Raw genomic sequence first — 16,298 nt, 5'->3', positions numbered from 1 at the left:
TTATTTTTCAACTGACTACGTGGGTGTATAATTTGCATTCAAACCCTTTTAACTCAATTTATGGAAAAAAAATCAGTAACTTCTCTGATCGCGAAATATTTTTATTTCTGCATTATACTGGGGTTTAAATTTTCATCATTATTCTAGCCGCACTGACATAACGTTCACATTATAAATCATGAATCCAAAATGAAGATCATTCTGAAAGCGATTTTACAGATATATATTTCGTTATTCCAATACCAAAGACAAAGTTCGCACTTGTATTTGGCCAAAAAGCAAATTGTGCCTTTCACTAGACAAAATGCGTGTAAAAACAGTGATTCAATACTTAATTATTAAAATTGTAGTTTGTTTGTGATATTATTTGAAAAGATGATTATCATATATTATTTATAAGGGCGTTTTACAGAGATAGATTTTTTGTTGTCATTGAAAACTTTAGTTACTTTTTCTCAGACAAGACGTAAGCGACAATATTAGAGATTAATGTGTGTATCGAAACTATTGACAGTTAAATTGTTTGAAGCATTTATACAATAATTAGAATATGACGTAAAAAGTACATTCATGTATCTGAGTAAACATTTCTTGCATGTTTGAGATAAAATACTTCTGTAATTGAATTATCTTTATCTTAATTAGTGAGAATATGACATTAGTTTCTAAGAGGATTTATGTATTTACTTCAACTGTTATTATAAGCACCTATGTTAAAGATATACTATCCTCATCTTAGAGTATACTTTACTAAAATAGTTTTATCCCAGAAATTAATTTAAATCTATGTAATTCTTTCTGAATATGTCCAATTTTAATAATAGAATGTACAAATTGTGTGTGGGAAGCTGCATATTAGATTACAGGTCAAATAAAGTTGGTCCTTTCTTAATAAAAAAAAACTGTCAGTTTTTTAATGACACTATATATTCTTATTGTGTCCGACTATAGTGTGTAGAGTTTAAAACATAAGATATCTACTTTGTGTGTCGTAAAAGCATGTTTATTCTATATTTACAATGAGACTGTGCATCAATTTTCATTATTTAAAAATATATAATTTGAGCATAGTATATCTTTTTAAAAATACTTTTTACACAGTGACCCACCATGTTTCTTCGTTTCCTGACACATATTTGCCGACCTTTATAGCATTAGGGTATTATAAGTAATTCAAATAACCGACGTTATCACCAAGGGTTATGTGTTAACATTAACCCTAGAAAAAAGAATATGATTATCTTGAAGTAATCCATTTCCACAGCTTTCCGAAAATCCATGGCGGGAACTAGATGCACATTTTATCCCTCGTAATCAATTCACATCTTAACTGATAAAATATCTGGACATTTATGCAAGGAAAATGCCAGGAAATCGCTACAATTATATAAATTGACACATGCTTAACATGACATAGATTTCTTGTTAAGGTTAATTTGCACAGAGTTACAAATTGTTTTGCTGCATAAACGAAACGGATATGATAAAGATATTGATCTGAGTTCTGTTTTAAGACGAAATGTATAAATTTTGGCCGTCAGGTGACAATTAAATTTTGTTTCTTATCCACACTTGGTCCCCTGACATGCTATCATCAATAAGAATAATCAATGCACATAACGCGAAAAAAGAAGAAGTTATAGATTTCTGTCATGGTAAACAGATGTAGGGAATCCGAGTACAATATAGCTGTAGATAATTCCGTGCTGAATAAAGCTGAATAAAGCTTACATACTGATTTGAATAATAAACATTTGATTTTAAGCAATATCTAGACAATAGCAAACTGGCCTGATGATATTCAAAGTGAGAAGATTTACATTTTAGCAACAAGATTGTAAATGTTGCAGGCTGGGATTGATTGCGCCAGTTCATGCACGGTACTTGAAAATGCAAAAAGTTATCGTCCACGCATTCTTGCACCGGCTAAAGCAGAACACTAAATTAGCAAAAAATTGAATTTAGAAACATCCTAGTATAACACAACATGATCAATACATCCATTTTAGAATGATATTTTCCTTTGTATGCATGATATAAAATGTCCAATATATGCCCAGTGCGGGGTAATTTATTGATGGACTCTTTTTTAGCATTTTTAACAAAATTTAATGTATTTCCATAATTTGAGAAACAATTTCCTACGGGCCCCTCACGATAAATGAAAGGGTTTTAATGTAGGGGAAAAAGGGTGTTTGCTTTGACTTTAGCGTGGTTTGGGGACGGGGGTCCAGGGTTGGGATACAAAATTTTTTTAAATTTTGGTGAAAACTGCCTTTGGGGAACCATAACTTTGGCTTGCTTTTTGAAGCTCTGAAAACCAAATAACAGAGAAAAAATTGTATATATATATATACTTCAAGGAAATGTAGCAAATACATGTTATTAAAACGCAAAGTATATTTTTGATCACATTTAACAAATATACACATTTAGTTAATAAATATATGTCTTAAGGTCATCACATGTTAATGCCATAGCTGCAATTTAAAATTAAAGATTATTAATTAGAATTCATTTTTGTAGCTATTTTGAAGAAGCACAAACCTTTGTGAAAGAAATTCAGACAACGTAATTTAATATTTGGATCCTTTATTAGAAATTTTCAGTTACCTTTAATTCCTGAGGCATAAGAATTGCAACCATCGTTTATCCCGGCGTGATCATAAGAGACGACAAAATGGGCTCAAATAACTGGAATCTATGCATCACTTAGCTCCGGCAGGTGAGTTGGTTTCGACCCCTTGTGTTGCTTTGGCGTTTGTCGAGGTAATCCAAACACACCTCTCCTGTTTCAGCGCTATATGACCTATACTATGTTGGAACGCCGTGAAACAAACACCAAATTAGGGGAAAAAAAAAATTTAAAAATTTTTTTTATGCATATGAAAGGAGAATAAATTGGGCTTTGGTAAAATTTAAAAATCTTTTAAAAAATTTACGGGTGTTCAATAATTTATGACCTGTAATTTTGTATAAAAATATTATTGGAAATACTTATTATCAAACCTTCAGCTTTAAAGAAACTAATGTAGCATTTGCATTCTTACTGTTGTCTGACACAAAAACGCTACCATTCTTGTATTGTTATTCCAGAACATCTTCCGAAACAAATGTGTATGTTAGGAAAATAATGTTTTGGAATAAATATCTCATTGTACAGGATGCTGACATCGCAAAATTGAGATGACAAAAGTACTAAATATGCAAATGAAATACATACGTTGGTTTCAGTTGATAATAGATATTTTCTAAATCAATCTTTAGCTTCAAACGACATCTGTTTCTGAGATTCCAGCAAGGCAAACATACATAGGTTAACCATTGTTCATCTCAAAATATTGACTTGGTATTCAGATAAAATTAAATTTTGCTAGTCCCTCTTGCGATTATTAGCGCCCTTCAACGCGTGAGGAACACACAATTTACGAAAAGTAAGACGACAATTATCGAGTTGCAATTGTTAAATATCGCATAAGTGTCCCTGGTCTATAGTAAAGGCGATACTTATCGCTTAGCAGAGACTAGCGAAATGTAAGACATGCGAAATTTAGTACTAAATTTCGCTCTTTAGAGGCGATAATTATTGCAAGCTTACTAGCCGAAATTTTGTTGACGACATAGGACACCGGGGTAACAAACAAAAAAATTAAAATACTTACTATAAAAATGAAAATGTCATCTATTGAAAGAAAATGGCACACTACCTTGGATTTTAATGAGAGATATACCGAAACAGGTATATCATTGTAGATTTTGGTTAATTTAAAATACTGTTCAGGTAATTACCTAATATGTGTCTACTATTTATCTGTTGATAAAGGTCACGTGACATTTAGTGAAGACGCACACGTTTGAGCTCTGAGATATTTTGTAATATACTGGCACAATTTTGTTTGGAATTTGTTAAATATATTTTAAACTTAATGGAAAATGAGTGCAAATGAAAATGAAAAAAAGGACTAATTTAAAATTAAAAGATTAAACTAAAAGTAGAACTATCATTTTTCAGACTATCTTTATTATGTGCTACTGAATTAAGCTTTGATAAGCAAATGCCAAATTAAAAATGAGAAAAAAACCTTTGAAACGATGCAATCGATTATTTTAAAACAGCAGCAATAAAATTGGAAATGCAAACTGTTTGCATTGATGTATAGGTGACGCCTTTGTTGTAAGTGTAACACAAAAAATCAATTTATATCCTTCGCTATAAAATTATAAATCGAATTTCAAAAAAAAAACCCCAAAAAAAACATGATAAAAAACATTCTGATTTGTATTTGCCGTGTGTAAGTAAGTATTCCCGTCCCCCCGGGTTTGAGTTAAAATATGATAAAAATTTCTTTTTAATTTAAAAATGTTTTATTTGTTTGGGCCTTTTTTTTTATAACAAAAACAAAAGAAAAACTTTTGCGATCAGCCACGTTTTCTACTAAAAGGGTTTTTTTCCCCCTTTAAAAAAATTCATTTTTCTTTTAATTTCAAGGCAGTCGGGTGCTAAAATAATTAAAAACTTACAAAAAGAAAAATGTTTTACGGGGTTTCCCCCTTTGGGAAATTTAAAAAACTTTAAAATGTCATCAAAAATATTTTTTAAAGTGTAATACTTTAGTATTTAAAAACCAAAAAAACGATTTAAATTTGATTAAATGTTTTTTAAATTTTTTTTTTAAAAAACAAAATTTTTCGTTTTTTTCAATTTTTTCAAAAGTCATTTTTAAATTTTTTTACTTTATAATGGTACGCTGTGGAATTTTCTACTTGTATAGTAAAAATTTATATCCAATCCCAAAACTAATCCCGAGCTATCAAAAATTTAAAAAGAAGAATAAAATTTTGTTTCAGCCTGCCCGAAAAATGTGTTTTTTAAGAAAAATTTAAACTTTTTTAAAGAAAACCAAAAATTTTGAATTTCTACTAAAAACGACTATGCTTTTTTGTACAAAAAAATATTTAACAAAAACCCGTAAAGGGAATCCTGCCAAAAAAAAAAAAGGATTTTGTTTTTTCAACCCAAAATTAAAAAAATGATGTCTCCGGGGTTATTTTTTAAAAAACCAAAAAATTTTAACTTTTTTTGCCCGAATTTTATTTTTATAAAAAATTTTAAGCGATTTTTTATTTTTTAACCTGAAAATAGAAACAAAGCTAGACGGTGTGCATTAGTTATTTGATATGTTAAGACTGGAAAAAAGGAAAAAATTGGATCCAAAAGGGATTGAGATTGGGAGATCATATTATGATTTAAACGCTAAAATATTATTGAAAACACTTTAAAGCCGTGAAAATAAATACTATTGTTTATATTATCTAATGTAGGTTTTTCCGGGAACTTCGGATTGAAATTGTTTTTTGAAAAATTAAAATAATAAAAAAAAAGGTTAAAATTTTTTCCGGATTAGAAATTTAGAATTTTCCTGTTTAGAAAATTTTGAACGAGATTTTTAAATTTGGGTTTCAAAAAATGATTTTATTTGTGAATAGCAATGTTAAAATCCTTATGGTTTGACAAAAAATTTTGGTTTTTACTTCAAAATAACAGGATTTGATTGTTTGGGGGGAAAAATGTAAAAAAAATTAACAAGCCCAAAGAAGGAGTCCCAATGAATGAATTGAGGGTTGAATTGTTTTTGGGAAACCGGGGGAAAAAAGGACTAAATTTTTTTAAAAGATATGATAAAAATTAACTTTTTTTAATATTTAAGAAAATCAAATTGTGCAAACGTTGAAAAGTGCACTTAAAAACATTTTAGGCAATTTCAAAGTTTGTGAAAAAAAAACACTTTCCTTTTGATCTTTCTTCATATTTTATGTCAAAAAGTTTGAGCGTGTTTGTTATATTAAATAAAAGTTAATGCCCCCGGGAAAAAACAAAAAATAATTATTCTCTAATTAACGCACTAATTTTCCCCAGTAATAGTGTATATAAGCCGGCACAAACCTTTCCCACAGGAATCACAGGTATTTACGGGGCAAAATGGGAAAATAAAGACATCATTAGTCCCTGTAAATATACATTCGTGTGTGCCAAACATTTCTTTGCCGAATTGTAAAACAAAAAGAAAGGTAAAAGGTAGCATTTTTGCTTTAAGCTTGTTTAGGGATATTAAGAATTAGCGTGTTTGTTCTAAGGAAGGCTGCAATTAATTTGTGTCAGCTTAGTACAAAAATATAAGTTTTAGCAGAGGGACTATGAAGAGACAATCCAAAAGTACAAGTTTCAATAAATCCCAGGTCATCGCATAAATAAAATTGATATAACAAAAACTTGAGGAAGGCGTAGGGTGGGATTGGGTATCTCCCCTGCATCTCGATAATAATCATATACTGATACAATGTCGAAAAAATGGAAAATTGAAATTCCGGTAATGAAAAACATAAAATCACATTTGTCTTTCAAAATAAATCAAGCGTTTCTTAAATCTAGGATTAAAGTAAGGATATTATCTGCCCCGCCGATGTCACAGTTTAGGTTTCAAAAAACGAGGTAATAATTTATATATACAAACTGATTTTTTACTGAAACAACAACACACTATTTTTTTTTCAGTAAAACAACTGTACATTAATATTGTAAGGCTGTGATACAAAATGCTGGAAACAAAAAATTAAAACAGTTCATTCCAAATGGGCAATGAAAACAGCTTTTAAAAGAGTATTCAACTCAACCTGCTGTTCCGTCTTACTTTTTTATCAAGTTAGTAGCTGTAATTTGATAGACAGAAAAATGCAGCGTTGAATATTGCATCGAACGTACTCGCCTTTAGAGAGTTTGAACGAAAACAGCTGTTGTTAATATAATTGCATTCAGAAGGACATTATTATGTTTTTCTCATACGTACAAGTATAACACAAAGAGCCGGCTTTTACACCGGCAGAGATAATGTTTAACCATGGCGGTGACGGCACTAGATTTCCTAGAAAATGGGCATATGTTTAATTAATTATTATCTTATTTTCTTTATTTGTCAAAAATGATTTCTTTTTGGGGAAAAAATCTCAATAGTAAAATTTTATTATTAAGTAAATCTTATATAAATGATGATGTTACTTACAATGTACTGATTCTAGTTCAGAACAAAATGTCTTCTTGTGAATTGAGTAAGAAAGTAATATTTTATCAGCTAGGAACAGTGTATTGTTTTCATTTGCATATAAAGTACTTTTAAAACTGACAATAAAAACCAAAATTTTCAATTTCAGCAAAATTTAGTACATTGAACTCTACCATATGCTACCATAAATTGTAAACCTTTATTGTTAAATCGTTAATTGTACTCCTCTTTTCACCTAAAAACCCTTATAATACTCTTGTTTCTCGATAATAATCAGTATATCACAACATTTCCCAAAAAAAACTTGTAACTGTCCATTTGCCTGATAGATGAACGCAAAGTCGAACAAAATGAAAAACGAAATGTCGGTAATGATAAAATCACATTTGTCTTCAAAATAAAACAAGGGTTTCTTAACCTTAATTAAAGAATGATATAATGTGCCGCCGATGTCACAGGTTCAGAAACGAGACATAGGGTACAACTCCTTTGACTGTAGCAACAACACATGTTTCTTTTATTTTAGTAAAACAGTATCTTAAATGTATATTTAAGGTTGTGGTAAAACACAGTGTAAACAAAATTAAAACATTATAAACGTGTCTTAAGCTCCGCCTGTTAAGAACACTTAAAAGTAGAAAGTGCATTTATATATAGAAATACTCCGGCCTAACTGAAGGGATATTTAATAGGTTGATCTAAATAGAAGATGCCTTAATGTTGTACATGAACGTTTTTTAACGTTTTTAAACTCACTATCATAATTTACCAGTAACTATTGTGTTTGTTCCATACTTCGTTTGATAAGCTGTAATTTGATAAACAAAAGGTGCAGGGAATATACATCGAACCAATCATAAAACTTCCTAGAAAAATGTACTTTGGTTACTTTAGAATATCTATTAAGCAGAATTTATTCAAGATAATTATGCAGTCTCTCTGCCAGAGACCAACCACTTTGATTATTAAGTATATGATTCAAAATAAGGCATTTATTTATAGCATTGAGAGATAATACTTTAGGCAAAGTAATTGAAATATTTATGTCTATAGCACATGGCCTTTTTAGGAGAATTGTGATTTATTTTACTTTGCTCCGCAGTCCAAACGATTTAAATTTTGTCTATTTTAGTACTGTTTATGATAGAACAAACAGAACAAATAGTTAACTGTGTTAGTGATAAGTAATTAAAATTTAAATCTTTCAGATGTTATATAATTATTTTTATGACTTTTTAGTGTCACTCATTACGACAAAAATCAAATCGAAAGCAATTTATTTATTTTCCTCCATGTTTGATACGTATGATCTCGGATCCCCTGCCTCCCGATTTACGGATCTATACTCACATAGTACTACTAATAACCAGGATAAGATGAAAAAGGTTCGTAGTACTCGAATAGAAAAAGAAGGTTTATCTCAATAGAAACTGTTTGTTTTCGAGACAAAAATGTCAAATTATAAATATTTTAAAGCGACAATTCGGTTTGTTTCAACTATTTTCTGTATTTGAATAACTATGTTACAATATTAGTACGACGGTGATTTTCTATTACTTTTGGAGGAATGCTGCTGTCTGTAATATCATTATATTCTTTGGTAGCAAAAAATATTTAAAAACAATTTGTTTTGATTCTCATATATTGACACATGTCAAACGTTATTCATATAATTCTTAAAATGCTATCATTTCTGGCATACAGGAGAATAGCAAAGATTGCTTTATATCATCGGCGGCGTCAAAGACTTCCGATATTCCCTTAGAAAACTCCGACTTACATCTGCATGGTAGCCGGAGAGATATTTGACCGTAAATACAAATTTTGGAAAGCAAATATTATGTCAATATTGCGTGCACTCGTATAATTTTACTTAAAATTCCTAAATGCAAGAATTGGTTGGTAGTCAATTGATTCAAAAGTCTCTTCATCCTACAAGGAAATGTGGGTTGTATAACAATTATTGTAAATATACGTTTCGTATTGAAATAACATTATATGATATTGATTAGATTGATATATTATAAAACCTTTTTAAGCAATATGATTCATTTATTATTTGAGTATAGCGTATATACTTAAACAACACATTTTGGTATATGGAAGAAAATATTCTAATTTCCAAGACAGCAATTGACAGAAAGGATCTTCTAATTCGGACTCTAAAAAGAAACTCTTTACAATTACTTTTTCAATTTTAGCACCATTTACCTTTTCATACCAGCTTCGATACACTAAAAAGTTTTGATTAAAATTATCAATTAATAGTTGAAAGATATAAAACATTCTATTAAATAATACCAATAATGACATTTATATTTCCTGTGATAACGATAATTTGGATGAAAATCTAATGGCTATGACATATTTTAGCTTCAATTGCTTTAATAAGGTCGTCTTGGAATAAACTACAATCAGTAATAGAACGCGTCCTTAATGCATTTTCTTTTTGTGTCAAATGGCTGCTTTTGTATGACGTCAAACAAATTTTCAAATGTTTAATGAATAATTTCGGTCATCAAAGTACGGGGAATGTGGTTAACAATTCACTGAATGAAAAAATCTGTATCTTATCTCACATTCAGTTTTTATCAATTGACCTTGCCGGCCAAAAAGTATTCAAAAATGTATTCAAGATCATACTTCAAGCTTGATAATTTAACAATAATCTTGCATATATATATCATAGAATATCTATGTTTAATAGTGCCACGTCAAGTATGTTCAGAACCAATTGTGCTACAAATAAACTTTCAATCTTTTTTTCTAGTTTGTGAAAGAACGACATATCCAAATAATTACTAAAACATTCATTTTATGTATCATATCAATAACACCGATTGATTTAGAAGCCTTCATATTCAAGACACTAAGTTTCAGGAAATAAAGAATCGTTAATTCAAAGCTTTTATCAATAAGCGTTATACGAATAATGTTCGACATCTTAAAGCAAAAGTACACAATCAATTATTCAACGAACCTAGCAATTTTCAAGCGCTTTCTGCTTGTTAGCACACACTATAATGAGAGACTATGAGATCGCAAGTTTCATCTTTAAAAGTAATTGAAAACCTGATCAAAGTTAAAAAGCTTCAAAATTGATTTACTTTAAAAGGAAATCTAAAATGAATTACAAAATTAGAGACACTTTCAGTGTTTCCCAACTACCTAGAGGTATACTTGTATAAAAACCTAGTTAATCCTTGCGTGTATCAGTGCTATACACTGGACAAATTTTGTTTGTTTGGATTTTTACGGCACGTCAACACATAACTGGCCATATCGTGCCGAATGCTATAATAGGCTTAAGAACCAAGGGGTCTATTCAATAAGAGCTAGAGACTGGTTCCCGGATTCCTTTGTATCTCATAGCGGTCTCTGGAGTCTGCTGAGGTAAGGACCCTACTGGAAAGAAGTGTTTGCACTTTCGTAGGTTATCCTTGAGCGCTCGGTGTAAAGAAATTCAATTCAATTACATGAAAAATATCACTTCTTCTTTCTAAAATGCTTGGACTTGCTTATACTTCATATTTAATAAGTATAAGTAATAGGTAACTCTAAATTATTCCATTCTTGAAGACTGTATAAATGATCTTGCACTGAAATTGTGTTTAATTTTGGACAAAATAAAACAACCAGTGTTAAGAAGCTGTATTACTCATTTACTAATGTTTTAAATATACGCTCTTATGAATAATAATGCCTTGATGTCTAGGAAATGGGATGTTTATTTTTTTTAACAAAATAACAATACGATTAAATTATCAGCATATTTTTTTGGTACTATTATTATATTACAGTCATTGTTATTGTAAAAACAGTTTCCAACGCTCGGTGTACAGGAATTCAAATGCATGAAATGACAACAAATGTCGAGACGGACTTTTGCCGTGTAAATTGCAATGTTATTTTAAAATACTGTAATACTTATGATTGTACGAGTTCCATTGTTTGGACCACGTAGCTGGTATGGACATTTTAGTGTGCTACAACAGAAAAGAAGCCGGGGTTGATGACTGAAAGGAACATCTTAAATTTAAGTATTTATTTTTTACCTTTTAGGAACATTATAACGCAATAAGAATATTCAAAATAGTGAAGTAATTGGTTCTTTTATGCGATCATGCTAGTGAGAAAGCTAAACAGTTTTATTAAAAAGACATGCAATAACATGGTGCAAGATTAATTGTACATCATTATTTCGTCAAAAGAATTCAGTAATAAAAATATTTTTAGACTTAAAACAAATCTGTTTCATCATTTCAAAGCAATGATTTGGACATATTTGTCAGAATATTATATACTTAAAACGTAAAAACTAAAAGTATCTACTTCTTTACTCTGCATATCTTCTATGACATATCATTTATCAATATAATGATAAGAAATAAGATTGATTACAAACCGTACTTGTTCAGATGCAAATAATGTATGCAGATATGTCTTCCACTCTTGTTATTGAAACTATTTAAAGATAAATATTGGTCCTGATATTGATTTTCATCATTATACAATGCCAACGTGGAGAAGTACATGTATACAATTATACGAGATAATGTATCTTAAAATCTTTTCTGAATAATAAAATCAAAATAACATCACTATCTTAGTATGACAAGTAATACAGGTTTTTAATATCCTAAAGTGTGAAGATCTGAGTACCTGGCAATGTGAAATAGAGTTTGATACTGCTGTTTGACCGACAAGAATACCAAAATTAATTTTTTACATGGACAATAAAATGACCAGCTGTATTTCATTAGGTTTTGTTGAACATATAACTTTCAGAATAGAAAACTTCCTATGTATAAAATCATTAGTAAAGTGTTGTTATACATGCAACAACTAGAAAAAAAGAAAGATATTTATTGACATAATATTTTTTTTATAAATTTTAAAGAGAGTAAAGCAACATGTGATTCTAAGCATTACCAGGGAAATCTAGAAAACATATATATCATTATTTCCTCTTGTCAGTGTTTATAAAAACACGATTCAAATCTCCGATATGATATTATTTTACATTTATTTTATTTCTCTTTTTTTTTGTTGGGAATCTTTTTAGAAATAATTGTTAATGTCAATGGTTAAGGACAGATTTTTACCACATTTATTTTTAGACATAAAGAATATTTATATCTATAGAACTAAATTTTAATTTAATAATTTAATATTATTGTATTATTGTTAGTCCTAACAGAATTCAAAGTGATTGAAATCTTAAAGGAGTAAAAAGAATAAGGGTGAAGCTTTTAATGTATGTATCCGTCTTATCAAAAACATAATTTAACTTGATTTCAAATATTAGTCAATTATTGAACTTGCAATTTATATCTGTCTTGTTTTCATTGTTTATAAACTGTTATTTATATAATTGCACTCCGACAATTAGTAAGCATTTAAATGTATGCAAAACGCAATAACATCAGCACATTAAGTCACAAATTACATTTTTGTATTCACATTAGTTTCTTTTTATTAAAAAATACATTTTGAAGATTACTGAAAACTGTGCACAATTTCCACGTCTCTCGAGATGTCAGAATTCATGACTAGTGCGATGTTTTTCTGTCAAACAGAATCTCGTTATTCATAATTTATCATTGTTTACAAAAAGGGAAGTTAATGATAATTTTATGCAACTGGAAGGCAAAAATGCTTCAACTGGCTTAAACAGACGCCGCATTGAGGAATGATATTTACATACTTTCTTTTGGGAATACAATTTGCAAAATATTACCACCACCACATTCTATTTTATATCAATAACTATAAAGTTTGAAATTATAGTTTACGTTCTTCCTGTTTAAAATACCTCATGACCAGAAATAAAGCAAACAATTAGAAATCATTCCTTTGATATTTGTCAAAAAGAAGAGGGACAAACTTTAAGAGAATGACAAAATTTATAGGAGCTTTATAAAACATATTGAAACATTTCGGTTCGGAAGAATAGTTTACTCTGGATAACATATGGTCCTTGCACTTTGATAATTAGATAAATATATAGGTAACTACGTCAATGATATCAAGTTTTGCATTCTTATGATGAACAGTTACACACTCAGTTGTATATTCATTAATGAAATAATAAAATCTTAGGTTCGTATTTCGTTGCTTTTAGAAGATAGTACATGTTTAAAGGGACTCTGCAATGATAAAAAGCTGAAGTTTAAAAGCTTTTATATTTGTTATAAGATTGTTAAAATTTGAGTTATTATTACAGTAAAATATTTTGAATTGATTTTGCGCTATAAGTATAGTGAAACTCTTTGGTACACGTTTTCTATATTATCGAAAACGACGTACGCACAGCACGGTACGGTACGGCACTGACAGTTACTACGGTAGTGATAATATTTTTGTAATCATCGTCGACTACAACTACAGTAAAAACAAAATGTCATATCTTCATATTTCAGTGAATACATGTGTTTGGTCTTTTCCGTATTAATATTATACAAGTGCATTTTCCTTTTTTTCAGACGACCATTAAGCCAAAGCAGCCAGCAGCAGTAGTTGCTAGAGGCCGGGGTCAGACCCGGACGAAAGACCCTCAACCAGTTCAAAGTGAACAGCCTGCAGCAGCAGATAACATAGGGTCCCCAGAGGAACAACAACAGCCGCCTGAAGAGGTATTGAACAATTTTTATGAGTGGAGCACCACATTAAATACGGAATGAACTTCAAAATGTTTACAGTGTCAAATTCATCTCTTTATACCGATTATTATATGATAAATTTAATGAAAAATTTAAAAATGCTGCAAACTTCCTTCATTACAGAAAAAAATATTAACTTTATATTTATGTTGTATAGACGTATTTAAGGACAGTACAAACATGAAGCATTATAATTATAAAGTTGATGTACTGTATCTTATGAAAACCCATGAAACAAAGTGAAGTGTAATAAGTACATGTAAATATCTTTAAAAGTGACCACATATTAAATTAGTCTCAATTCAAATTCATTTCCAAAATCCGGAAATTGAAAAAGATGTGGATGAATATTATACTTATGATTGTAAAAACTTCAAAATGTCAGTATCCCACGGGTGTTCGGTTTTCAGAAGTTACACTGTAATTAATTACATTTCTTATTTTATTCTTAACACTCATTTTTTTTTCAATTACAGACAACAGAACAGCCTGCTACCGTAATTTCGCAATCAGATATTCAGCAACAAGTTCAACAAGAAGACCAACAACATCAACAGCCACCCGAAGAGGTATGGTACACTTTAAAACACCAATAAAGTATGTCTTATAAGCTCAATTTGACACAATAAGATTACGAACACAACAAATGTTGATACATGTACATGTATATACATGTACAGCACTGTCGATTTAAACTATCGGACATATTTCTGCTGTCTACTTAATCAATATCTGAATATATGTATAAATACATTTGTATCAAATAGATTGTGTTATATACATACAAGAATCTACTATAATATAACAGTATTACAGTACGTTATGAAAATACCGGGAAATGGAACCTCCAGTCTAAATTTTCTTCATTCAGTCGTGACATTAAAGCAGCAGTCTCCAGATTCATATTTATTATCATAAAAAAAATGAAATGTATTTAAAAGTAAAATAATGTGAGGTGAACAATTAAAGTGGTAAACATATGCAAAAGCAGCTCTTACTGCGTTAGTAACGCGGTAGAAGTATGGTGATTTCTTAAAAGATTAGTGCATTTTCCTCAATATTGATTTTTTGAATTTTTTTGGCTCATTTGAATAATTGATATGATATATCATACATTTGCTCAGACTTATTTTTCGAATTACAGGAAACTGAAACACCAAGTAGACCACTTTTTAGAATAAGTCGTCAGGCAGCTACGCCAACACATCAGTTGATGGCCTCATTCATGACGTCCATGGAGGCGCATGCGAGACAGGCAGCAAGAGAGCGGCACCGTTTACTCAAAGGTATGGAGAGCCTAGCTAGACAAAATCAGAAGTTGACGGAAGAGGTTTTGGCCCTCCGTGGGTTGGTGGACGGTCTTGTGGTCACCACAGGTCAGTGTACGAGAAGTAGGGTACCACCAAGTGAAACAATGTCTGTTGGTCCAGCCAGTCTTGGTGAAATGACAGAAGGGCTCCCAGAGGAACTTATTATCAATGAGGAGGAACTTAGACAGGTACACAGGGACTCAAACAACGCTGGCCATTTTGCAGCGTTGTTGGTGAAGAAGCTCTTCCCTGAACTCTATGGCCCGACGAACCTAAGGCTGAACTATAATTGGTATGGTGGGGGCCAAAAGAAAAAGTATGAACTTGATGCTTCAAGAAAGGAGGTTATTAAACGGTATGTCACCTTTTTTCACCCCGAGGTCTGTGACAGTGACGTATGGAGGGATAGGGTAGTCCCCAAAGTAAATGAATCACTCAGAAGATTGGAAAAGAGAAAACCGCTTCAAGAAAATTTGGGAGACGTAAATATTAGTGTTTCACCATCAGCATTTGGGGGACTCATGCAGTACATGAATCTGTAGATACATAAGTGATGGTGAACGATGGAAAACGTTGTGAAAGTGCTTTGTATATATTATATGTTCTGTAATAAAAAGTTGTGTATGTGCTTTGTATATATTATATGTTATGTAATAAAAAGTTGTGTATGTGCTTTGTATATATTATATGTTCTGTAATTGTGTATGTGTTTTAATTTTTGTATTCAGTTCATATTCTGTTATAAAAAATGTTGTGTATATGTCTTGTTTTCATTATATGTTTGGTGCTAGGGGGCGTGGACGGTAACTTGCACTTTCCAGTACCGTCCATGAACAGGCTCAATCAAACCGAGCCTGCAACATTTTCAATTTTGCCGTGTTGGGCTTTCTTTAGGGATTCTGTATTTATCTATTTTGTAATAAAAAAGTTGTGTGTTCATTTTATGTTGTATAATAAAGAAAGTTGTGTATGTGACATCTTGTTTTCATTATATGTTTGTTATTAAAAGTTGTGTTAGCCTACATGTGTGTTGTTGTTTTTTTGTTTTGTTCTTTCATAAGAAACAGTCAAATATTTTCATAAACAGTAAAACGTTTTCATAATCTTACGGCCAAATGTATTTCGTCTATCAACATGAATATTGAAATGATAAAATGTTTCTGAGTAAAAATTTTTGTTTTAATTTTTGGACGGCCGTTAAGAAATTATATCTTATTATAAAAAAACTTCTGAGGACGAGTAATAATTTCTGTTTATACTATGCCTTT

General features: G+C 30.4%; 1 protein-coding gene across 1 annotated transcript; it reads left to right on the top strand.

The window, feature by feature from the left end:
* The first annotated feature begins 8,350 nt into the window (after window positions 1–8,350).
* LOC132729236 (uncharacterized) lies at window positions 8,351–15,572 on the top strand. The gene is made up of 4 exons (XM_060714955.1): window positions 8,351–8,443; window positions 13,544–13,693; window positions 14,197–14,289; window positions 14,865–15,572. The coding sequence occupies exons 1-4, from the start codon at window positions 8,351–8,353 to the stop codon at window positions 15,570–15,572; spliced, it is 1,044 nt and encodes a 347-aa protein (XP_060570938.1).
* Window positions 15,573–16,298: the final 726 nt, after the last annotated feature.

Source organism: Ruditapes philippinarum, unplaced genomic scaffold (assembly GCF_026571515.1).
Source record: "Ruditapes philippinarum isolate M1 unplaced genomic scaffold, ASM2657151v2 ctg5737_1_1_1_1, whole genome shotgun sequence".
NCBI classification, from domain to species: domain Eukaryota; kingdom Metazoa; phylum Mollusca; class Bivalvia; order Venerida; family Veneridae; genus Ruditapes; species Ruditapes philippinarum.
Note: the sequence above shows the minus strand (reverse complement) of the source record. Positions and strands in the feature narration are given on the sequence as shown.

Coding starts and splice junctions, on each gene's coding strand:
- LOC132729236 (XM_060714955.1), top strand. CDS start 8,351: ATGTTTGATACGTATGATCTCGGATCCCCTGCCTCCCGATTTACGGAT. Junction 13,694..14,196: donor AACAACAGCCGCCTGAAGAG/GTATTGAACAAT, acceptor TTTCAATTACAG/ACAACAGAACAGCCTGCTAC. Junction 14,290..14,864: donor ATCAACAGCCACCCGAAGAG/GTATGGTACACT, acceptor TTCGAATTACAG/GAAACTGAAACACCAAGTAG.